The sequence below is a fragment of the Saccopteryx bilineata genome, chromosome 1, assembly GCF_036850765.1.
Source record: "Saccopteryx bilineata isolate mSacBil1 chromosome 1, mSacBil1_pri_phased_curated, whole genome shotgun sequence".
Taxonomy (NCBI): domain Eukaryota; kingdom Metazoa; phylum Chordata; class Mammalia; order Chiroptera; family Emballonuridae; genus Saccopteryx; species Saccopteryx bilineata.
In genome coordinates, this window is record NC_089490.1 from 376,759,215 (window position 1) to 376,784,001 (window position 24,787).

Consider the following 24,787-nt stretch of genomic DNA (forward strand, 5'->3'; position numbering starts at 1 on the left):
ACTGATATCGTGCCTTCTGTATACAAAGGTCCTTGTTTTGAGTCCGTTCCCCAGTGGTACAAGACAGGACACAATCGCAGAACTGAAGTGCTTCTTCCAGCCATTTCTCTTCCCTTCCTGAATGCCCAGCTGTGGAGTCCACATGGTCACTGACTGAATTAACACAATAAATTCTCTCTCTCTCTCTCTCTCTTTCTTTTTTGTTTTTGTTTTGTTTTGTTTTGTTTACTGTAATCTTGGCCAATATTGAGACATATCAGGTTCACTTCCAGGAACCTGAACTGGAACTGACACACCAGGGGAAATGAGGCCTAAAGTGGATGAAAAAAAAAAAATGCCATGTAGATATTCCCCTTCAAGAGACAGGCGTAGAGTATGAATTCATAGGTTACAAAAATAAACTCTAATGATTTCCAACATTTTAACTGTATTTTTAAAACATCTTTTTTCAAGTGTTATAAACAAACGTAGCACCTTCAGAAAGCAGATAACTTTTTTTTTTTTTTTCTGAAGTTGGAAATGGGGAGGCAGGCAGACAGACTCCCACATGCACCAGACCGGGATCCAGCCAGCATGCCCACCAGGGGGCGATGCTCCGCCCATCTGGGTCGTTGCTCTGTTGCAACCAGGGCCATTCTAGCACCTGAGGCAGAGGCCACAGAGCCATCCTCAGCACCCGGGCCAACTTTGCTCCAATGGAGCTTTGGCTGCAGGAGGGGAAGAGAGAGACAGAGAGGAAGGAGAAAGGGAGGGATGGAGAAGCAGACGGGCGCTTCTCCTGTGTGCCCTGGCCAGGAATCGAACCCGGGACTCCTGCACGCCAGGCCGACGCTCTACCACTGAGCCAACCGGCCAGGGCCAGCAGATAACATTTTTACACATGCCTACTGAATCCCAAGTCTCCTACGTAAAAGGAAAGCAAAAACGCTCCGTTGTCTGTTTGGAACTTCAGTGTCAGAACCACCTCTGGGAAACCAACGTGGTGCTTCTTTGGTTGTAAGAGAAGCCTAGAAGAACCAGCAGGGCGCCAAGTCTTCCAATAAGCACTCCCCACCCAGCTCAGGGAGCCCTTCCTGGTGAACGCTGGCTAGTAATCGCTCCTCAGAAACCTTGGAGTTTCAGGCCTTGTCTTTATATATAACTTCTGCGACCAAATTAAGGAAGAACAACTTTGCTTTCTGTCTGTAAGGTGTCAAGTTACTAACTAGCTTGGCTAAATTTCCCTTTTCAATCATTTCCCCCAGAGAAGCAAGCAACGAAGAGTTAAACACACCATCACACAAGGCCTGGAGCTCAGGGTATTTTTTAGGTAAACTTTGAGTGAAGGGAGATCACCTGGCACAAGATGCTCTCCAGGCCGCCTCCATGCAGCCCGCAGAGAGCAGCGGCTCACCTGTGGAAGTGGTGCCCGAGGTGCCCATTGGCTGACTGTTCATGTGTGTCTGCATATGTGGGGGCGTGTAGGTGTCGTAACTCCGCCCGTTCACCGAAGGGCTGGTAGGCAGCATGCAGGAGTACGAGGAGGTCTGGCTGGGGACTGGGGGCTGAAAGGAGAAAGGCAGACCTGTGGTTACAGAGAAACACATCATACAGCCACGCCCCTGGGCTCCCTCCTCCTGGGGAACTCTGCCAACAAGCCTGAGGGTTAAAGGGGTCCTCGGGTGAAGGATTGGACTTGCGTGTGATAACGCTAAGACCAGGCCTCAACCAGTCCTCCCACCAGTCACGGCTACACTCAAGTTGCCTGCACACCAGACTTCTAAAAGAATTCAGACAACCATCCAGGTAGATAGTTGGCCCTACCCATAACATGAATAGGATTTTTTGTCTATTCGCCTCAGGTCTCCGCTGGCATCTTTTATTAAAACACATCCCTTCGCCTGTAAATCCAAACTCTTTGGGAACCCAGTGACATTCAAATCCCATATCTCAAGCTTTGGGACAGAGCAGTGGGAGGAACTCTCTGTAAAGTTTGGTTTAGGGACTGGGAGAGCCTAACATGGTTGGACTCAGGGGGATTAAAGATGCCTCGAAGAGAAAGATCAGCAATGATCTCAGATTAGCGTGGTCAGAGCAGCAGTACATACCTAGCTCCATCCTGAGAATGGGCTGTGACTCCCTTACAGACCCACAAACTCAGATCGGATGTTACCCTTGCGATGCTGTTGCTACCCTCCAAATGTTTGCAATGGTGGTATTGAGGAGATAAACCTATCTCCTGACTAAAGAAGAAATACACAGAGCTGGACAAAATCCCTCATGAGCTCTCATGGGCCTATTCCAGGGCAGAGAACTTGGGATGGACTAATAGAAGCATGATGTCAGGAACAAGTTTGCTCTGCAAACGGTAGAAATCTTTAATGTTCCAACCTCCACAATCTCAGAGACAGTGACACGTTAGCCAAGATTCAGAGGAGGACACCCACTCTTTGTAAAATGGTTTTGGTCAGCAGGATGAACTGATGGACAGACAGACTAGCTCCCCACACACACCAGCACCCCTGCCCCCACTCCAAAATTTCGAAGAGTAATTTTCTCTGAGCAGAATCGTTGATAATTTTACTTCCTTTATGTTTTATGAATGCATATATGTTTTGAACTGTATAGGTTTTGTAATTTTTTAAAGTCAACGACCACATCCCAGTTGATATGTGGGGAAAACGCTAATAAAATATGTGGGGAATAACGCTAATAAAATAGCATCTATTTGTTTCCAGTTATTTTCTCATATACACATTTGGTTTTCTTCACAGGAACCTAAATGTTGCTACAATTTACAAAACTGAACAAGACACTCCAGGGGCCTTCCTACAGTCAGGGGGTGACGGCTAATGTCAGGTTCAAAGAGGCAAGAAGGCCTCGAGGGCCTGCCAGAACTTCAGTTTGCATTTGTTTCTCATTCCTGAAATCACTTCCTCTAGGCAATCCGACTTCTGGAAAATTCCAAGGCATTTGTAGCGACACCGACTAACTGGCTGTCAATCCCTTAATTTACATTAATTGCACTAGGTCCAATAATAGCCAGATGCAATAAAAATAAACCTGGGAATAATTCCTTGGAAGTTGCCTATCTAGCTGCTCATATGTTTATTAGTCTGAAGACTGTGAAACATTTGTTTTGCTGATATTTGGATTAGAAACCCAGCGAAAGATGTGCAGTGAGGAACAAGAACTCTGTGTCACCACAGGACTGTTTCCAGCAGAGGCTCATGCTCTCCAACTTCACACCAGCCAGCATCTCTAACTGAGTCCAGGAAAGGCTCTGCACAAGACCCACCAGAGGATCAGTTTTCCCCCATCAAGAATCCATCCAGCTCCAAAGTTCTAATACACCCTCCCTGCACTATACAACCTCCATCATAAAGGGTTGACCTAACACAGGGCCAAGCCTGTGCAGAGGCTGGGAACTATTTGGTCTGGAATAGAGAGTAGCGGCAGGTTGTGATACCACGTGAGTAACATCAACCAAGGCAGCTCAGAGTGCCCAGCCTCATGGAATAATTTACAGCAAAGACACACTAAATTTCTAGCAGATACATTCTACCTTTTTGTGTGTGAGAGGTAGAAGGAAAACTAGTGATTTCTCTATGTTAAGTGTATCCCACTATACAAATATGAATCCCATTTATGACCTATTTTATATCCCTCACTAGTTTATCACATCTACTTTAAATAATGTCCAAAATACGTGTGCAGATTATGGATCTATTAATAGGAACACATTGACACAAACCCAAATTGTATACCTAACCCCTTACTGTCTGCTAAGGTGCCGGCATTATTTCCATTCTCCGGAACAAGTTTCACTGAGACCCGGAACATGCCCATTCCCACCCACCATTATCAAGCTAACATTCTCTGTGAGCAAAAGGCAGATTAACTTGACTGAACATCAGGTTTTTTATTTTTTTTAAGGGCATGAATCAATCAAGCAATCAACTAAAAGACTAGAATTGACCGTTTTCATCTCCGCCTAGACTGGTCAAGCCAATTACTGCGGTGAGAAAGGCTCCCACGGGGGCGGACGTGGCCAGTGAAGTCTGCAGGTCCCGGCCCACCCCGCACCTGTCCCTGGCATCCGCTCAGCAGGCAGTGACAGGCCTCACTTACTTGCATAGGCAGGTTATTGGCCATGGTGAAGCTGGGCATGGGCGGCAGAGCGCTGTAAGTGTTGGTGAGGGCTGTGTCTGTTCGGCCCAACATTGAGCCAGAGGTGAAGGAGGAAACTGCAGGGAAAGGGACACGACCGACAGTCACAGGGTGAGTCAGGGCCGAGGGCAGACAGGCTGACACACATTTCTGAGGAGCATTCACATTTCAAATTACCAGGCGTGGTGGGCTGGGGGATCGGCTGGTAGACGCTGGTGCTAAAACTACTGCTGATAGGGATGTGACTAGGTGTGTTGCTGGCCTGTCTTCTCTGATTCCTCAGTTTTTCTTCTCTTCTCCACTTGGCCCTTCGATTAGAAAACCACACCTGGCGATCAGACAGAACAGGTTAGGCCATTGCTGCCTCTGGCTCAACCCCACCTGGGCCCTTCCCCTGCACCCGCCCCCGCCCCTGCCCTGTGGGAGCGGAGTATGTAACAGACAGACTGTTACTGTTTACATAAACGAGTATTCATTCCAAGCACCTTTGTCTGCAGAAAAGGCAAACAAACATGGTAACGGGGTACCTGTATTCTTGCTTCGGGTAGGTCTATTTTGGCGGCTAGTCTTTCTCGGGCAAACACATCTGGATAATGGGTTCTCTCAAACTCTGAAAGAGTAAGTGGAGTTTACTTCGTTGTGCCAGAACTACACGTGATAGGCCAAGCATGCCCTGGATCCAGCTGGTTTCTTTTTTTTTTTTTTTTAAAGCAATTCTTTTTTTTTTTAATTTTATTTATTCATTTTTTAGAGATGAGAGAGAGAGACAGAGAGAGAGAGAGAGAGAGAGAGAGAGAGAGAGAGAGAAAGAGAGAAGGGGGGAGGAGCTGGAAGTATCAATTCCCATATGTGCCTTGACCAAGCAAGCCCAGGGTTTCGAACCGGCGACCTCAGCATTTCCAGGTCGACGCTCTATCCACTGCGCCACCACAGGTCAGGCCATCCAGCTGGTTTCTGCCTCCCCATTTCCAGCACCTCCGAGTGGCTCCCTTTACAGCGCAGCCGCTGTGAGCACTGGCTGCCCTTGGGAGAACTATCCCACCAGCACCCAGGTAAATAGTCTTGGGAACGACATTCGTTCAAGGACACTTCTGTGGCCCGAATGAGCCTAATCATCATTTTTTTTTTCTTTATGAGAAGTTAGACTTTTAGTCTTTGAATTATTGGTACATGAAAAGAAGAAAGAAATGCACAGAGAGAGAAAGAGAGAGAGGGAGGGAGGGAGGGAATAGATGCCCAGAAAGAAAAAAAAAACCAGAGACAGAAAGAAAAAAGAAATCTTTTCAGTCCTCTATGCAAAGGACCCTGGCTAAATTTAGCTCTTTGTACTGAGGATGCGGCGTTTACTCTGATTTACTGCTTCTCTACTTTGAAAACCTCCATCACCTTTCTCCAGGGCCTCAATTTGCTCTTGGGTAAAGGATGTTCTATTTCTCTGCAGCTTCCGCTTCAGCTGAAGTCGCATTTGGGCTTCATCTGAATCTTCTCCGTTGGAACTGATGGAGTTGGTATTCTCTCCCCCTCCTTCCTGTTGCTGGCAGCCATCTGGAACAAAAAGAACAGGACAGTATGAGAAATTTGGAATAACTTGAGGCCTCCAAAGGGGGCCTGGAATAGCCATGAACTCAAAGAGCTGTATATTCAGACAGTCTTACTGAAACATTCCCCAGGTAACTGTCAGCCTTCTTTTAGTTAAAGGCATTAATGACACACGTTACCTGACCACCATTTTTTTTCTTTGTTTTTATCAAAATGAGACTGATATTATACATACATTATAGATATTTATACAGTAGTATCTCTTCAAGTGACAAAAATAAGTGCTGATGTTTCCAATTAAAATGATCTTTCACAACTAACCTTGACTCCCCCAAACACCTCACCCAGTTAGTTCCCTTTCCCTCCAGAATTTATTTACCTATGGCTGTGTTGGGAAAATAGAAGAGGGATGTTCAAGATTTCAGCTGATCTATAATCAGTAATTCCTATCTAATCAATTAGATGTTGATAGGTTTGTAGAAAATGCTATTAAAAAACCAAACCAAGCTTGTAATCTTTTTAAAAAAATATTTATCTAGTTTTTATTTTAATTCTGCACAGTCAATTTCATTTTCAAGGTTGTGAATTTAGAAGTGCTCGCATTGTTCCGCAGTTTTATTCAACTATTGTATGAGTGCGCTTTGCCTTGACACCTATTACGAGCACAGCTGTAATTATATCATCACCAAGAACAGGCTGTAATTGCTGAAAATCGAATTTTATATTTAGATAAAAGGACTGTCCATTCTTTGTAATGTGTTGCACCAGAGAAAAGTAAGATTTCTTTTAAATTTTGAACATGTAATTTTAAAAAAGAAATAGTAGAGAGTTCACTAACTAGCTAAATACGCTATGCTGCAGCTGATCCTTGGCATGTCATTTAAGTGGTACATTTTTAATTAGGGCATTTCCACCACTTTTAATGTAATTTCTATCATGAAACAGGGGAAAGTTTTATTGTTTTCCCTCACGGCTGGGAGGACGAGTTGTGCACTTGGGCTAGCTGGCTCTTGTCTTGTGCCCTGCTGGGGAGGCCACGGCCTGTTGAAGGGAAGCACTCGGCCCTGACTGGGCCTGCAAGCTGGGTCCTGGGTCTCGGGTCCTGAGGCCCCCAGGGATACCAACAAGGGCTGACCCCCATCCTAGAAACTTGGCCAGTGAGGGGGGGGCCTTCTCGGGGGCCTTGGTGGGAATCGACTTGGCCAGGAATATCATTTATAACCAAGAGACAATAGGCATCGCCTTCAAAGAGTTCAGGGAATTGTGACAGGATCTAGTAGGATCTTTTCAGGAACTTTGAAATGTTTTAAAACCCCAACTTTCTCCCCCATTTAAACAGGCGGATTCATCGGCACTGGCCACCATATGGGCCCTTGGAGATCTATTGAGATGACCACCAACACTTGAATAGCAAGGGGCTGCTTTTCAGTGCTGCACAATGCCCTGTGAGTAAGGGAAACTATTAAACTCCTGGGGCAGGAGCGTTGGCAAACTTTCGTGGGCAGAATTTTGAGGCCACAATGAGCGAGGACAACAAAAGGATTCTCTTGAGGCGTGCAGCGGGCCACATTGTGTTACAAGAAGCCCAGTCAACAGACTTTTCAGTGAAGTGTGTTAACCCCTCTGCTCTGGTATCATTAATCACTGTCCGGAGAGCGGGCGCCTCTATGCTATTTAGGGCCCTTGGCTGAGGGGCTGGAGGTGGATGGGGGGCCGGGGCAGGAGGTGGGGGGAGGAGGGAGGGTGGATGGGGACGAGCTGCCTCGAGGGGTGAAGGCGGCAGTCAGGGAGGAGAGAGACCGGGGTGGGTCGGAGAGGAAGCAGAGACAGGGGCTGGGGGCTGGCTTGGGGGGGAAAGATGAGGGGTGGAAGATGAGGAAGAAAGAGGGTTACAAAGGGAAAGGCCAGAGAGGTGTAAAAAGGACAGGAAAGAATGCTGAAAGGAAAAAAGAGACAAGACAGCTGAGAGGAAGAAAGGAAAGGATTACCAGGGAGAAGGAATACTAGTCAAGAGGCCCAGCTCCGCTTGCGGTGCTCTTGCCCCATCTCAGAGAGTGGGGCCGGGGAGGGCTACTTAGCTCAGGGAGAGACGCTGGACTCAGGTGTGCCTGGCACAAGGCTGTGCTAATTTACTGCCCCAAGTTCCCAGGTGACTTTGCAAAGTGTCCCCCCCCCCCCCAAAGAAATGAAGAGCCAGGCTTATTTTTTGATTTGGTGAATGAGGATCCAAGACAGAATAGTCTTTTTTGGCCAACTAGAAAGGCCCCTAGGTTATTGCTTTAGGAAAACATAACTCAAAATCTGGGATCAAATGACTTTTAAGGACAGGGCACTGAGGAGACCACAATCCCATCTCGCCAGGGTGGTGTCATGCCTCCCTGGGGGCCCCACCCCAGGCTTTTTCTGGCAAATTCGATCTTGCCAATGAAACAAAGCTGCCTGGGTCTCCCCCAAAAGACCCCCACAGGTAGCATTCTCTGCTCTCTGACATCTTCCTAATTTCAAACCATAGACATTTGCCCACGCTTTCTTTCTCCTTTCCTGCCTCCCCTCCCCCCCACACACTCATACTCACACACTCACACACAAACTCAAAAATGCAGGCATCAAGCTGACTTGAGAACTGCCATTTAAGGGGAAGAAAGTCAACAGAGATGAGAGCTCATGATTAAACTTGTTTGGAGGAGAGTGGAATTAGAAGCGGGTCAGGAGAAACCGTTGGCTGTAGGATCCTTCCATGACCCTGCAGAGCCAGCCCACACCACTGGAAGTTGTTATTATTATTATTTTCAAAGTAGCAACTGTTTCTAGCCAGGCAGTGATGGAAAGGTCCGTTTTAGATTGGTGGCCGTTTTTTGTTCTTGAGTGGATTTACCTTCCACTCTTAGAGCTTTTAACAAAATAAAACTAGAAGTTGGATCTCAAATTCCCCACATGATAAACCTAAGTGGCAGACAATTAAGATATCTTCTTTAAAAGGCGCCCCCTACGAGCGCAAAGAAGGGGCCTTCAATGGGTGCCGTCCACCTTCCAGCCTAATCCGTGAGAAGGCGAGTGAAAGCGCCTCCCATTATCCCAGCCCCAGGACCATCTGACGCTGGGGGTAGGATTTGTTTCCTGGAAGAAGGAGGAGAGAGAGAGAGAGAGAGAGAGAAAAAAAAAAAAAAAAAAGACGCTGGGAAATAAAATCATTCCTTAGTTTCTTAGTGTCCTAATCAGTGAGGCGGAAAACAAGCAAGAAAAGATAGCAACCCGGTTGCGGCACCTTTTCAGCTCCCGAGCGCGGATCAAAACATTGTAGCATCTGTTGAAAAAGAAACGGACTAAATCCTATAGAGTGCCTGGGTATTACGGGGGTGGGGGTTAGGGGAGGAGATAAGAAAAAGTGTCTCCGGGATCCCGAAAACCACGAAATCGCTGGAGAATTGGAGCCGGATAGAGTTGTCTCTTGTCAGCTTACGTAGTCACAATTTTATTCACCGCCGCATGGCGTTGATCAGATGGAAACCATATTTGTCTCCCTCTGAGACCTAACCTCGCCTTATGCTTTCAGGGTAATGGACTCTTTAAAACCCCCAAAACGGCTTCCCGGACCAGGAAAGGGGGCCAGGGAGGGAGGGGGTCCTTTTTAATGCCAGAAGGAGACGACGGGCCTATCAGCCCAAGCTCGCCACCAGCGCCCCGCGCCCCGCGCCCGGAATTCCACGCTCTCGCTCTCGGTGTATGACACTAGTGCTCCCACGCAGCCGGGACTGCCCTCCATGCTCCAGTACGAGGCACAGGAGTGGATTTTTATTTATTTTATTTATTTGTTTATTTATGTATTTATTTATTTTGCAGGAACTGAGAAGGGATTGGCAGTTGCTGTGACAGAATTCTCTAGCAACTCAGCGCTAAAAGTTCAAAGTTCCTGAACGAGCGCCACCTCCTGCCCCAATCAACACCACCAGGTCCCCGTGGTTTGGCTCTCACTTCCCGCCCTCACGCTCCCTGAGACAAAACAAAACAAAACAAACAAACAAAAACACAAAAAATACCCTGCCCCAATCAGGTGCTGCGTCTGCTGGAAGCCATAGGACTTGCAAAGCTGCAGCCCCAGGCTTCTGTCCGGGCTCCAGGAAGCAGGAGGGGTGTCCCCGCTGTACGCCCCAAGCTCCTGGGAGCCCTAGAACCTGGGGACGGGGGCGGGGGCCAGGCGCAGAGGCTCGGGACTCAGCTTTCCCAGGCCCGGCCACTGTGCCCGGTACCCTCCCCGAGACTTCTCGGACCCAGTCAGCTAAACTGGGCAAGGGAGTGGTCAGCGGGGCCTGGGGTTGCTGGGGAGGGGGGGCTGGTGGGCAGGAGCCCAGGGAGTGCCCAGTGCATACTAACATGGGTGTGTCCAGTGTGCGCCCGGTGGGAATCCTAGTTCCAAAGGGCAGGTGAGGGTGTGGTGGGCTGCACTCAACCTTGTCACTCCCTCGTCCTCCCCAGAGGCCAGAATGGGCCTGGGCCTGCAGCCTTGTGGGAGGCAACGCGTCCTGGGGTGTGCCTGCTGCAGGTTCGGGACAACTGGGCAACCGGAACCGGGCCCAGCGCATCAGGAGGCCTCGGCCTGCCGAGCGGGTCGCGCTGGGAAACCCAGAGCGAGCGCTTTGCTCCCTATCTTCCCAGTGTCCGTCCTATATTGTTTCCTGCTCTTAAAACTGACATGTCTAATTGGCAATTGGTGCCGAGTCGTGTCCAGAGGTCTCCTGTGGAACATTTCTACAGCTGTCTCCTCGACTAGACGCTTATTCATGTCGCCTTAATGAGAAACAAAACGTTCTCTAATGAGCAATTACAGAGCGACAGGATTGTTCCCATAACAAATTCTTACGAGTGACAGAAGCATCCTTTGTACCAGATATTTCGCATACTGTTACCGATTTTCCCTTCTCTAGTCCGTCTCCGCGGAGGCGCGGGCACCCAGAGAGAGTCCGAGAGCGCAGGGACGCTCGGCAGCACTGTCAGCGTCCCACCACGCCGCGCCCCTCCCCGCCCGGAACCCCCAGGCCTCGTCGTGTTCCCGGGAGTGAGACGCCACGTCCCATTATCCCGCATATTATCTCCTTGTCACGAGGACAACAAATACCGATTAATCTTCCAAGTAAACTGTTTCCTATTCTTGACCAAGCTACCTCTGTGTGTGGAAGGGAGGGGAGGGCCAACAGGCCCCACCCCACCCCTGCCTGCTCCTCTCCCTCCACCCCTTCTCACAGATGCTGGAATGATCCAGATCCCTTTTCTCCTCCCAACCTCGGGCACCCCGACGTCTGGTACACAGTATTGTCATTCCATCCTTCTAAGCAGTTGCCACGCACTAAGAACTGGGGGACCAAAAGGATGGAGTGGGAGATGTGGGGGTATTCTAGTTGGGAGACCACCACTTCCAATGCCCAGTCCTCCACTCAACCCTGCATCTCTCTGCTCGCCCTCTCTCATATGCACCCTACTCACAGTCACATAATTTGTCAATTATGGCAAAAAGCAAAATGATACAATTATGTTTACCTCGTAGTCTATGCCCATTAACTTGTCACAGTTCTCCAGCAAAAGGCTTTACTGTGCAGCTGGTTCTTTCACATACGCACATTCTCCTGTCAATAATACACATGCACACACACACACACCGGCCACATTCTTACTACTCCTGACATATACAGCCTCTACCTTCCCAGGCCAACCAGGCAGTTCAATAAACACCACCTACATACAATGCCAGCCAATGTGTCCTTAGCCTTTGAACAGACTCCCACTGCCTTCTCCGAGCACAGAGGCCTGGAGGAGGAGAGGTTGGGGAGAAGAATGGGCTGCAGAGAGAGAGAGTTTAGATGATAGGTGTGCAGGTTTTTACCTTGGGTAGGTTGCCCTGGCACCGAAGTCCCCGGATACCAACCCGGGCGGGTGCCCCAGCTTCCAGTCTGCCCGTTCAACATCCTTAGTTTGTCATACATGCCGTCTGCGCCCATCTGTTGCTTTTCGCTAGCCAGGTTGCGAAGAACTCTGTTTATTGATGACACCTGCAAATTAAACCAAAATCAAACCAAATGGTAGTGTCTCCTGAAGACACGGTTGCTCTGTCTTAAATCCCCATTTCAGCATGATCACCCCTTAAAGAACAACCCTAAACACGTTAAACACACACACACATACACAACAACAACAACAACTCCCAGCCATCCTGGGACAGTCTAAGTGGATTTGCAGGGACATGGTGACAGAATGACAGCCATCACTTTGGGCACTGAAACTGAGTTGGGTAAGAATTGGGAGACTAGGGCCCTTGACCATTGCTCAGTGTCTCTGGTGACCTAACTCACATGGCTGCTTTGCTTTGTTAACAGATTTACAAAAAATGTAGACTTGGTGTAGAGCTTCTCTTCACTTTGTTTTACATTAGAGCAGAAATGGATATTTGACGCCTGAAGGAAGGTTCGGACAGGTGGGTTTGGAAGAGGTCAGACTCTGGTTTTCACTCTCATCCGCCTTCTTGATTCAAGCGCCTTTCCCCGGTGCCTCCGCCCTCTACTTTGCAGCATGTAAATGAGGTGACCAACTCCCCACACTTCACTCCCATTTTCCAGAAAACCAAGAACAGGTCAGTATGCTCCTCTTAACAGCCCCGGGTACAGAGACATGTGTGGAGCATGGAGGAGATAAGAGACAGACACTGGGAGGGAGGAGAGCAGGGCTGGAGAGAGAGATGGGGAAGAGGAGAGGGCACGGAGCTGAGGGCAAGAAGGGTGATATTCTCGGTGAACTTACACTTGGTATGTTATCGTTGGTACAGACCCCCTCGGACAGTAATCTGTCTCGGATTTCCCAAGCAAAGATGGACGGGCACTCCCGCTTATACTGGGCTATTTTGCTTACAACTTCTGGAGTCGCTACTCTTGGTTTACTACCACCGATTGCCCTGGGTCTGATGGAGCCAGTCTCGTAATACCTGCCCAGAATTTTACTCACACATCCGTTGGACACCTGCATAGGAGAAGTGGACAGAAAACCACATTATTAATAATTTCAAGACAAAAATAAAATTGTTTAAGTATGCATTAAACAATGACAAGCTTACGTTTTGATTGTCCAGCACTTGGACTTTTGCATCTGCATGGGTCTATAACACAAAAATATACCTTCAATGGTACGAGAACTTACTGTAGAGAGCTTTTTCTTTAAAAAAAAATTACATTTGTAGCCCTAAAAACTACAAATATGATGATACTTGCAAACAGGTTGAACTAAAAAAACTAATTTCATAGTTTTTTAAAAAACTGGTTTTTTTTAAACACTGCCTGAAGATGCATCAAAACGAAGTCAGATTTTTTTCTTTGTGCTGACCTTGTTTAAAGTGGTGCTATATTTTAATGAGGAAAATAAACTAAATTTAAACTTATTTTTCTTTAAAAATATACCCAATTGAGTAAACGCGAGTTATGGAGGAAGGTGAATAGCATTTGTGTTTTTAAGTCAATATATATTCTTCATGCATATGAAGAAGCAAGCCAATAGCTCAAAATTGGAGGGAAGCATAGGATGAGAGAGAAGGGAATAAAATTATGCCGGTTTTTATAAAACTCAGCTTATTACCTAGTACATACACCAGAGTACATTTAAAAACACACATGTTTTTTACCAAATGAAAAAGGTTGTTTTTTTTTTTTTCTTTAATTCACACACATTTTTTTTTCTTAAGCAGATGAGATATGTGACTGCCCCAGGTTGAAAGAGACAGGGAAGGATGGTGGAAGGAGAGGGGGAGCGGAAAGATAGGGGATTGGGGTGGGGAGTGGGGTGGGAGGTGAGGTTGGAGGGGTCCGTAATTAGCAGCTTTCGCAGTAAGAAATGAAGAGAGGGCGCTGAGAGTGAAGGGCCGCGGGGGCGGCGAGTGGGGCGGCGCCGGGAGGATCACCTGCAGAATTCGGGAAATGTCGCACGGCCGGGCCCCGCTGTGCGCGAGCTCTACGATCTTCTGCCGGGTGGAGTCCGGCAGTGGCCGCCCGTTGACAAAGACACCACCGAGCTGGTTCACTCCGCTGTGACCTGAGGAAAGGCAGAGGAGAGGGAAAGAGAGGAGAGAGGAGCGGAAGCAGAGAGAAGAGAGGAGGAAGAGTAAAGAAGAAGAGGAGGAGGAAGAAGAGGAAGAGGAGGAGGAGAAAACAACCACAATGCATCCTCAGCTCCCGGCTAACCCCTGCCAACCTGGGGGATCAGGTCTCTGCTCTGGATCAAGAACAACAGGACCACCAGCCACGCGGGGCATCGGGCAGGCCAGCCCCAAGTCAGAGCCGGGCTCTTGCCCACCGGAATGCAGAAGCACCCGAGAGCCGGCCAGGCAGACCCATGCCAACGAGCAAGAACACACGCACGTCACTGTCGCCACCACCCCAGCAGTGTCCCCAGCCCACTGGCCCTCTTCAAAACACACCAGCCAGTCTCTGAACCCACAAGATGCAATCAGCTCTAAAACTGTCTTTCCAAAGAGCCCTGCTGAGCGTCAGGGCAAACCGTGGTTCCACAGAACCCACACCGAATCTCCGGGCTCTCTGCACTGTCGGAACTGCGAGAGCGAATCCTACAGCTCCTCAGCTCGCCTGTGGAAGCTTGTGTCCAGACACGTTCGTTGTCACGCTCCAAACTCTGGCGAAGGCAGCGTACAAGCACCGGGGTGAAAAAATATACATGTTTGGAGAAGAGAAGGAGAAGGACTGGAGAAGAACCAGAACGGCCAATCTGTGGCCAGTGACCCCGACCTGGGCGTCAGCGCCTCCCCTGCAGGTGTGACGGTCAGAGCCCCAGAGCCGCTCTGACCACAGAGTAGCCGGGCCCGTGGGGCCCGAGCTGGGAGTCTGCTCACAGCCGCCCCGGCTGACTTCCTTCCGCTGCTGATCTCAGCCCTCCCCACGGCCAAGGACACATATCAGCAAAAAGCGAAAAGAAAAGTAAAAGATCACACTACTGGGTCCTCCACCCCACCTTTATCTTGTTATCTCACAGCCTCAGCCCCTTGTCTAACCTTAGAGAACAGGGAGAGGAAGTTAGCATCTCTCTGGAGCTCCCTCCCCAGAAACCAAAGGCACACAAATAAAGCCAAGCGACAATGTCCACTTCCTTAAAAATCTCCAACCTGCAGCCCCGGCTCTAGAGAGCAGCCCTTCCAGGAGAAGACGTGGCTCCCTGCGCGGCTCTCCTCTCCTCTCTCTTCTCCTTGGAGCCTCTGATAAATGGACTCCAGGAGCCTGAGCTTCTTAGCAATAAATAAGCTCCAAATATAGAAGAGGGGGGAAAATATGATGAGCCTCTCTGACATTTGTCTTTAAAATAAAACTAGCTGCACGTCAAGTTTGAGCTTAATTTCTGGAAATAGGCGGAAGTCGCTCCGGATCATGCATGGAAGGCTAATTGAAAAGATCAGTCGGGGCGCTTGTGGCAGCCTTGTCACTTTGTGACAGTGCTCCGCTCCGGGAAATTGCATCGTCACGACAAACGGGACCGTGATAAAACGACCCTTTCCGTCCCTATTTGTAGATCACTCAGACGAGATTGAACTGCACTCGTTTCCCCTTCGAGGGGAGCCGCGTTTTCAGGATAGCCAAAGGCCCTGGGTGGAGGGGGGCCCCCACTGAAGGGGAGGCTGGAGCCTCAATTCAATGAGAAGTGACAGGCGGTCGGGGGATCTGGGCTCCAGCAAGGCCCAGGACGAGCAGGGACATCGTGGGGACATCGCTTCTCCCACAGAGCAAGGCCTAGCCCGAGCTTCCGGTTTCTCCCAAGTTCCCTTCTAATGCTTCCCTCTGCTTGGCAGGACCCATCTACCCTCCAGCCACCGGGCCTCCCCTTCGGGCAAAGGAAGCCTTCCCAGGCGGAGAAAGGCTGTCCCAGAAAGACACCGAGAAAGACTTTCCAAACTTCACGCACAGCCTGGGCAATTTTCCCTCTATGAATGCCAAGGCACGGGAGGCCTCCTAATCTTAGACCTTCTTCCTTCTCCTCCATTGCAATAATAATAATAATAATAATAATAATAATAATGGAGTGCCTGCCACCTCCGCAGGGACCTCGGGCAGGTGCTCGCTCAGGAGAGGCCAGGGCCAGGTCGCCTCGGCCAGCATCGAAATGGCAGCGAGGAAGCGCTGCTCTCTCAGTTCCCCTGCAGAGGTTAAGCCTCAATCATGGTGTCCCTTCCCTGGGGACGGCTGGCGCGTCTCGCCCAGTGGCGATGATTATGCGCCTAGAATTCGACCGCGAAGCATCTCATAGGAAAACATATGGTGTCAATTTGGATGCTCTGCGCCTCGCGCACACCCGGGAGCGAGCGGCACAAAGCCCCGCAGGCCGGCCCGCGCCCCCGCGCCCCTCGGGGCCTCCAGCCGGGCCGCGGCGGGAACGCACCGCGCTGTGCGCGGCAGCCGGGCCGCCAGCGAGCGGACAGCAGGAGAGGCCGAGCTGCAGGGGGAGAACCCGGCAGCCAGGAAGGCCCAGCAGAAGCCTCCCGGGCCAGAGCCCGGGGCCTGGCAGGTCCCTGCACAGCGAAACCTCCCTTAAACCTCGCCATCTTCGCGTCCTCTCCTGAGCTGCGCTCCCACCGGCCGCGGAAACCCCAGGAGGCGGCTGGCGCTTCCCGGACGGAGGGAGCCGGCGCTAGGGAGCCCCCTAAGTCTGCACTCGGCCGAGGACGGCTGCTGGGAGACTCGGGCCTTCCCGCACTCCTACAGCGGAGCCCTGGAACCGCAGCTGGCTCCGCGCCGGCTTCACTGAACTGCCGGCCTAGGTCCCGCTGGACCTCATTCTCCCCGGCCCGGGCTCCACACTAGCCCCGTTACGTTCCGACACACTTGGACCGAACAGGAAGGTGGCCTGGGGCCCAAGGGACCAGGGCGCAGAGCACACGGGAGGCTCGGAGCCGGTGACTCAAAGGCACGAAGGGCCTGACACAGCCAGGACCCACACAGCTGCAGCTACCAGGGCGAGCAAGGGTCTTCCACCTCCCGGGCTCGGCCCCCACTCCCCTCCCAGCCCCGGGAACCCTGCTCGGCCCGAGCCCGGGAGCAGCCCCGCTGCTGGAGTTGCCCACCTCCACCCCACCGCCAGCCCGGGGGTCCGCTCCCCGGGCCTCCCGGGCCCCTGGCGGGGTGGGGAGGGGAGGAGCTGCCCCGGAGCGACTGGGGGAGGGGAGCCCACACCCCGCCCCGACGGTGGAGACGCTCAGTCCTGGCTAAGCCCAGAGGGGCCTCCTTCTCCTCCAGCGAGCAGGAGAAGCCTCCGCCCCGCCTTCTCAGCCCAGCCCCTCTCTCTAGGGTCAGAGCCCGGGCAGGGGCGGAGAGGGGGGTGTGAGTTACAGGATTTTTTTGAGGGGGGGAATGGGGTGTTTCTACCTCAACTTCACAAACTCCAGCGGGCTGTTCTGAAGGGCCCAGCTTCTGTTCTCTCAGGCGCTAGAACAGCAGAGCACACGCCCCCCACTCTCGGGTTGCCAGGCGCAAAGGGGGGCACAGTTGCCTCGAGTCCCTACGGGGCTTTTCTCTCACGCCTGGTGGCCTGACCAGCACTGACACCAGGAACCTCTGTGCCCTCCCTGACCCACTGGTGCTAGCATCCCCAGCCTGCTCTGAGAAAGACCAGAGACACTTACTGTTCTGCATGCTGGCGCTGGCTGGGGACCGCGGGATCCCACGGGGCTCGAGTATGGGACTCTGTTAGCAAGAACACAGGCGTTAATCCTCGGCCCCTGCCAGGTAGTTCTACCCCCTGACAGAGAATGACCTGGGGCCAGAACAGGAGACTGCCCGTTCTTTAAGAAATTATCCACTCAGTTGCTTAGGGCTGAGGGTCTCCAGTGCAGCAAAATCTACCAATGAAATACTTCAGTATTCCCGATCTGTTTCTTCCATATCCCTAGGTAGTCAACCCTTTAATCAAGAGAAAGGATGACCCAATTTTGAATTTTTTCCTTCCTTCTGAACAACAATGAAGAAGCACTCAGATTCTTTAGGGTTTTGAAGCCCAAAGCATCTTTCAAGCCACCGCAGAACTTGCCTGAAATCTGGGATGTCTGTCCACTCTGACAATGAAAGGTCTCACACATCTGCGCGCCCCTAGTTAAAGTCTTCCCCCTAAGATAAAACAGAAGGAGAAAAAGGTATGTCAAATTGTGGCTCAAAAGCACACGTGGGTCTCTGAGCCACACTCTCAGAAAATAAGACAACCCCCCCAATCTAGGGCTCAAACTGCCAAAAATCTCAGCATCGCACCCACATTTTCAGTGGTGTCTCCTGCAGAAGTCTCCACCTTTTAGAAGTGGTTGTCTGGCCTAGCTTGAGAGAATTGGAGAATCTGACAAGTCAGGTTCCATCTTGCAAAAATATCAAGAACCAGGGAAAGGAAAAAGGAAAGAACAAGAGAAACAAAGGAATAAGGGGTAGAGGCTGAGGACTAATACCTGAAGTTTCGAGGTGGGGGAAGAGGGCCCCAGAACTTCAGGGTGCCTGAGAATGCAGACGCGTGGGGGGGGGGGCGATCAGGAGGACCACAGAGCCACACTCTCCTCTCAAGGAATTTCACCACTCCACTTGCGGAAGGCCCCCAGAACCCAACTCTCTGGTTACCCCTTTATCAGGTCCCCACTCCACCCTTCTCCCAGGCTTTCTGGGACTTTGAATGTGGTGAGCCCAACTTTTCCCCCCCAAACCTCACTTATTGTGATTAACTTTTCTTTTGGTGTTTAGATCTTCCCTCCTTTTACTGTACTGTGACACACGCTGTCTACCTCGCCTCACTGCTTTAAAAAGTACAAACAGGAGGGGGTGAGCGTGGTCAACAAAGCCTACAGACAGTGAACAATGGCTTCTATTCTCCAGCTCTCCCAAATCCCAAAGAGCAAAACCGAGTCTCCCCAACCAGCAACACAGCTTCCAACCACACGTACCAACAATCCACCAACTCACAAAAGGAACAGAGGGACACTTTTGCTTTGTAAATCCTGACCTAGTGCATCTCTCCCCAAGGTTCACCCTTCATACTCCTCCCTGCCTTCCCCTGAGAAGAAGGTTCTGGGGGAGGGGGGAGAAAATAGAAAAGTAATTTCTTGTTATAAATATCTGGAGGTAATTGTGTTACTGGTGTGAGTTGTTAGGGGCTGTAAAAAGATACAACAGCACCGTGGGGAGCTCAATTGGCAAGAGAGAATTACAATAAAGAGCCCATTCAAGAGGGAAGAAGAAGAAGAAGAAGAAGAAGAAGAAGAAGAAGAAGAAGAAGAAGAGGAGGAGGAGGAGGAGGAGGAGGAGGGGAGGAGGAGGAGGAGGAGGAGGAAGAGGAGCAGGGAGGAAGGAGAAGAAAAATAATTAAACAGTGCCAGCATTATTTCTCCCTGTTAAAAAACTAAAATACTCATTCTTTTTTGTTTTGCCTATTGTAATTATTAATTTTGCCTGTCTGCAAGCAAGGAATTCCAAAAAACACATTTTTTTCTCCCCAAGGCTATTCATGGTGTAATTTATTACCTAGTTGAGATACAGCTTAAATTCATAAAAAAATAAACATAGGAGGAGGACTTTTTTCCAGCTTCCAAATACGGCCTGGTAAATATCGGGAGGGCAGCACGCTCCCGAGTTACACCTAACTTGGTGGGATCGCCAAGCCTCCCCCCTGTCTCTCAGTCCCTATGGTCACAGTCATGCCCTGCCAGGCAGAAACACCAGCTTGGAACAGAATATGCTCCCCCCACCACTCTGAAACTGCAAAGTGGCAGCAGGCCGGAAGAGGGGTAGCAGAATTCTCCTAGAAGGGGTAAAACTTCCTGAATGCCTTGCTGTAACCCTTGCTGTACTCAACCACCACTGAATGCCCCATCCCCGCTGATACATTCTTGCGACCATTTAAAAAAAATTCAGTTACTGATTCCAGAGAGGCCTAACCGATTAATTTTCGAACCATCTGGGAAGGTGGAAGCATTTCAAGTTCCGGTTCTGCTCGATTCCCACCAGCCTCTCCTCCACTAAGAAGCTATCTAATTACTTAAGTAATCGCTAACACTTAGTGCGAAAGCAACCCGGGACGCAGGGCACACTGACCCACCCGGAAGCAGTCAAGCGCAGAAAGGGAGACCCTTAGCCCCCAGCCACAGGCAGAAACCCCCAGCTCAGCCAGCGGCTTCCTAAGCCAGGTCAGAGATCCATGCTAGAAACGAAGGAGCTTCCAGACATCTGGAAGTGGCCAGGGCCTTAGTCCTAGGCCACTGGGCCACTGCTTCCTTGACACAAGCCTCAGCTTTCAACTACTGTTGTTCTAACTATCTAATTCTCAAAATACAACCCCAAACTCCTTAGTTGGGGTGAAAGGGAGAGCTCACTTTCGATCCTCCCTGCCCGCAGCCATAAAGTAATTAGTAATTAAGATGACAAAGTTTTGCTCTCTAGGGTCAGATAAGATAACAACTAATCAAACTGCATTCAGACGCTTGCAAAGGTCACTGGCTATAAAAAATGTAATGTCAATGGCAACAACTATTATTTCTCCTCACTACATTCACCAAGCTTTCAAGCTCTTTGCTTTTTATTTCATTTTCTGCTTGCTCCCCTTCCCCAACCCTCCCAAGTTCGAGTTAAACATCCAAAATGGCTTAGGGAACTTTGTAGAGTATCAGAGAAAAAAAGATACCACATTCACGTTTTTAAACTTTGTAAAAATCACTAACGGTTGGAAGGTCCGTTGTTAGCACTCAAAGAAAGAAAAAAAGAAGGAAAGGAAGAAAGAAAAAAGGAAGAGAGAAAAAGAAAGAAAATTAAAGAAAGAAAACATTTCCACTTAAAATGCAACTCCATTTCCCCCAATTACACTTGCTAAAATTCAGAGCTTCTATGGGGCGCGGACTGAGAAATCCTGCACCAGGAAAGAGGTTTCAACTTTGTGAACTTTGAAAAGACACTTTTCCTCCTGGGGTCTTAGAATCCATCGGAAAAAGCTCTCAAATTACTTAGACTAATTAGCTGGAAAAGGATGTGATCAGACGAAGGCGAAAGCCAGTGCTTTCATATTGATTTTTTTTTTTTTTAAGCCTCATGAAGAAAAAGATCAGGGGATTTAGTTTTTTGGTGTGTGTGTGTTTTTTTTTTAAAGCAATCCACTTTTCCACCTCAAAACTTGTTGAAATGGCAACACACCGGATGCAGCTTTGTCAGAAGAAGACAAGGAAAAATACCCACCGATCGCTGGGGGCTGGAGGATGGGGAAGACCCCAGCTTTTGCAAGGCGAGGGCGAAGGTTGGGGGAAGCCTGGGAAGTAGAGAGGTTTCAAGTTCCGAGCTCTGCGCTCACGTTGGGGACAAGAGCCTGAGGGCTTGATGGAAGCTGACAATCTTCTCTCGGCTCTGAGCTCCCTCGCGCGTTCGACCGCTCTGGCCTGGTGGCTTCCTTCCCGGCTCCGGCTCACACGCTCTTTCTCTCTTCCTCCAGCGCGCGGTTGTCTTGCCGATTGCGCTCGAGCGGGCGGCCGGCGCGGTGCCCCTGGGCGCTCGAGCGGGCGGCCGGCGCGGTGCCCCTGGGCGCTCGAGCGCCAGCGGACTTCTGGGCTCCGGCCGAGTGCCGCACAAAGGCGGAGGCGGGCGAGAGGGCGGCGGCGCGGCGAGCCGGGGTTCCGGGCGCTCCCGCAGTGCGCCCGCTGGCCCTCGGCTGCACAAAGCCGCCAGCGGCGTGCGCTCCCGGCGGCCTCTCCCGGGCCTGGGGCGCCGCAGAACCTCTTCCTCCTCTCTGGCTGGCCGGGAGCATTGTGCGACGCTGGGGCCGGGAGCCGCGGCTGCCGCTGCGCGCGGAGCCCGGGTTCTTCCTGCGAGCTTCGGCCCGCGCTGGCGCCGAGAGTGAACCGGCCGCCCGACCCGCGCCCTGCGCCGCTCCCGCTTGCTGGCTGTCGCCCTCCGACGCGGGCTTTCGCTGGAAGTACAAAGTTTGGGCTCCTGCGTGGAAACTTCTCCGGCCCAACTCTCCCGGCGTAGCAGTGGGGGAGGGGACCGGCGAGAGGGGGAGAAGGAAGGGAGGAGGAAGGGGGATACCTGCTTGAACATTGCAATAAAAATGAAGCGAGAAGAAAGAAGCGGACTCACCTTTATGAGGCATCCTCTCCCGTCAAGGCGCCTGTCAAGAGTTTTGTTTGGTTGGGGTTTTTTGGATGTTATTGCTGCTTAAAGACCACAACGGTTTGAAATGATGGTGTTTAAAAGGAGTTGCTGGCAAGAGTTTTCTCCACGGATGCTGCTGGTTTGGTGTATGAGAGCGATTCTCAGATCCCTGGGAAGAAGACAGAGATTGACAATAAAATGGGCTGTCAGCGGCTGGAGAGTGAGAGATAAAGAGTGTGGGTGAGGGAAGTGGCTGCAGCCAGCACACCTATGCTGATTGGTGATGGCTCAAGTGTGTTAATGTGTGTGTGCAGGCGCCCGGCCTCGCCTCCACCGCTCCTCACTGGCCCATTAGCGAAGCCTGACCTCTGTCATCATCCTCCAGCAAAACACTTCCTCCTGCGCCTGAACCAGAGCGGGAAATGAGGCCGAGCCACGGTTCGCTTTTCAAACCCACTAATCACTCCGCAACATGCAAATGTACCGCTCGCTCCCACACAAAATATTGCTTTATGCAAAGCAGCGCCGAGGCCTCGCGCCAGCCGATTGGATGCTTTCTCTCCCCGCCTGGTGCAATTGGTCCGTTTGTTTGAATATGAATACACTTGTTTTCGGCTCCTCCGGTGGGTCCCGACTCCTCTCCCCGGCGCTGGGCCCCCGCGCCCGGGCTCTGGCGCTGGTGCTCGCCGACATCTCTAGGCTCCGAGCGCTCCGGGAGACAGGGCGGCCGGCTCTGTGGCCGCGAACTTGAAGAGTCTAGTGAAGGCCGCTGGGCTGGGGGTCGCACCCCCCACCCCTAAGCTGGGCTCGGAATTTCCAACTCCTGCTGAGGAGCAAGTTTCCGCAGCGCTACGCGGCCCTTTCTCGCCGTCTTCAGCGCAGCTTGGCCGCCGCCCCGCCCCCGCCCGCCCCGCTCCCGCCCCTGCCGGGTCTCAGCCTGCGCGCGGGGACGCGGAGCCCCGCAGGGGCCGCACCCTGGCCCACCTGGCCGCTTGGGGGAAGAGACCGGGGGCGTGAGCAGCACTGGGTCTCGGCAGTCACACTCGAGCGAAGGCCGGGATGGAACCTAGGCCGAGAGGAGGCCGCCAGGCCGGGAACTCGGCGAGGCCGGGCCGCCTTCCCAGGCCGGGCCTCCCGAGCCTGCCCATGCCCCCACCCTGCTCCCCCGGCCCTTTCTTCTGTTTCTCCTCTCGAAAGCCGCGGTGTGCAGCGGGGCGGAGGCCCAGCCGGGCTGGAGAGGCCCGAGCAAACACGCCACTTAGTTTGTGTACAGAGGCTTCTTGTGAAAAGGCCTGAAGAGTCCTCACCAAACACTCACCAACTTCTCCCACGTGCCATTTGTTGACTAAGTGCCGCTGCTCCTCCAAGCGCCCAAGAGGAGGGGACGCCAGGGGGGAATAAGGGGGGAGGGGAATGTCGGAGGCTTGAAGTGGAGGGAGATGACCGGTACGGAGAGAGAAGGGGGGGGGTATGTGTGTCCTCGCCGACTAGGTGGGGTATCAGCGCGCACCCGTGCTGTCCCACTGGTTATCTGTGTGTGGTGCAGCTGTGTCGGAACCACGATTCCTTCTCCTAGGTCCGCTCAGTCCACGGAGGCAGCTCCCCTTCAACTGCTGCCAGAAAACCCGGGAGGAAAGTAAGTAAATGGTTTTTCTCTTCTGACCACACACCAGAAGTCCATTTGTTGAATGCCGGGCGATTAGGACACACCTCAGTACACTCCAAAGGCGCCCCCCGGCGCCGCAGTTAAGGTGACAGGGCCGAGAGCGGCCGCCGAGTCCTGCGGAGTCCCGAGCTGTCTGGGAGCCCGCAGGCCACCGCACAGGGAAAGGGGCAGGTTTGGGAACCACCCCAGAACCTGGCGAAGGATGGGGCTGGAGGAACTGAGGCAAGGAGGATGAGACGAAGACACCGCGGGTCCACTTGACTCCTCTTGCCTTGCGGAAACTACTGGAAGTCAGAGCTCATCCATAAAGTCTGCACTCGGAACTCGCCGCTCACAGGCAGCACGGGGGCCGCCCCAGGAGCCGGGGCAGAAGGACGCTGGGGCTGCAGGCTGCCTGGGGCGCCCGGCCTAGTGAGGGCCTCACGTCCTGGTCTCCAACCCGGACCCACGAATGCCGCTACGAAGGAGGCTGGGCCGAGCTCGGGGAGAGCGGAGGCCCCGCCAGCCCAGCCCGGGCCGAGGTCGGGGCAGCACAGCCCGCTCGCTCGCTCGGCCTGGGGACCGTCGCCCCCGTGGCTCAGGTGCGCTCGGCCAGGGGAGAACCAGGCCGCCCCCGTGGCTCAGGTGCGCTCGGCCAGGGGAGAACCAGGCCGCCCCCGTGGCTCAGGTGCGCTCGGCCAGGGGAGAACCAGGCCGCCCCCGTGGCTCAGGTGCGCTCGGCCAGGGGAGAACCAGGCCGGGAGCGAGGCAGGGGCACCGGGCGCTCAGGTCAGCGGCCTCTTAGGCGGGATTTCGTAGGACCGCGACTCCTCCCGGCCCCGGGATGTGGGAGAGCGGGCCCAGGTCCTGGACCAGCGAGGGCCGGCGTTCCTTCTCTCCCCCTTCTTACTTCTCAAACAAGCATTCAAGAAGCTCGAATTCAGGTCTAATGGGCATAAAATGGGGGGGGGGGGAGGGAAGGCCCAGAGACCCTGTCCGAACTGGAGGCGAGTATCACTTTTACAACCTCTCAATTAGCAGCCGAGTGAATGAGCACCTTTTCAAGCTTTGCCTCGGAAAGAAGCGGCCGGAACCTTGCTGCTGCTCCCCACCCCCGCACTGGCTCCTGGATCGGCTCCTGTTCGCACCCCTCAACCCTCTTCTCACCTCGGAGAAAAGTTTTCACAAAAAATCATAAGAGGCGAGGAGCGGGGAGTGAGTGCCACTGACGTCACTGGATGGGGTGGGGGCTCAGGAAGGACCCTTGGAAACCCCTGTGCAAAACCAAGAAATAAAATACACAGCCGCTTCCAGTGTGTCG

The 24,787-nt window shown here is 52.1% G+C and overlaps 1 protein-coding gene and 1 long non-coding RNA gene across 6 annotated transcripts; both read right to left on the bottom strand.

Annotated features, from left to right (window-relative positions):
* Positions 1–196: 196 nt before the first annotated feature.
* Positions 197–17,824, bottom strand: PAX6 (paired box 6). Of its 5 annotated transcripts, none has more exons than XM_066251188.1 (12): positions 17,746–17,824; positions 17,342–17,402; positions 13,622–13,752; positions 12,785–12,826; positions 12,676–12,690; positions 11,564–11,729; positions 5,536–5,694; positions 4,677–4,759; positions 4,327–4,477; positions 4,111–4,226; positions 1,394–1,544; positions 197–311 (listed from the first exon to the last, which is right to left on the bottom strand). In XM_066251188.1, exons 2-12 carry the CDS (start codon positions 17,349–17,351, stop codon positions 226–228), a joined length of 1,110 nt encoding a protein of 369 aa, XP_066107285.1. In that variant the 5' UTR covers positions 17,352–17,402; positions 17,746–17,824; the 3' UTR covers positions 197–225. The 5 variants fall into 5 exon arrangements, with proteins under 5 accessions (XP_066107285.1, XP_066107283.1, XP_066107286.1 ...); XM_066251186.1 differs by having other exon boundaries at positions 12,475–12,690; XM_066251189.1 differs by lacking the exon at positions 12,785–12,826.
* A 931-nt stretch (positions 17,825–18,755) lies between these two features.
* On the bottom strand, positions 18,756–22,181 carry LOC136318619 (uncharacterized). The gene is made up of 3 exons (XR_010728100.1): positions 22,090–22,181; positions 21,807–21,990; positions 18,756–18,875 (listed from the first exon to the last, which is right to left on the bottom strand). It is a non-coding gene; the product is annotated as an uncharacterized lncRNA (long non-coding RNA).
* Between the last annotated feature and the right edge of the window lie 2,606 nt (positions 22,182–24,787).

Bases quoted from the DNA above. Each gene is read 5' to 3' on its own strand.
- PAX6 (XM_066251190.1), bottom strand. From the start codon at position 13,883: ATGCATTGTGGTTGTTTTCTCCTCCTCCTCTTCCTCTTCTTCCTCCTC. The intron at 5,695-11,563 runs GTAAAAACCTGC...TTTTTGTTCCAG, and splicing joins GCCAGGGCAACCTACCCAAG to ATGGCTGCCAGCAACAGGAA. The intron at 4,760-5,535 runs GTGATGGAGGTT...TTACTCTTTCAG, and splicing joins AATTGAGGCCCTGGAGAAAG to AGTTTGAGAGAACCCATTAT.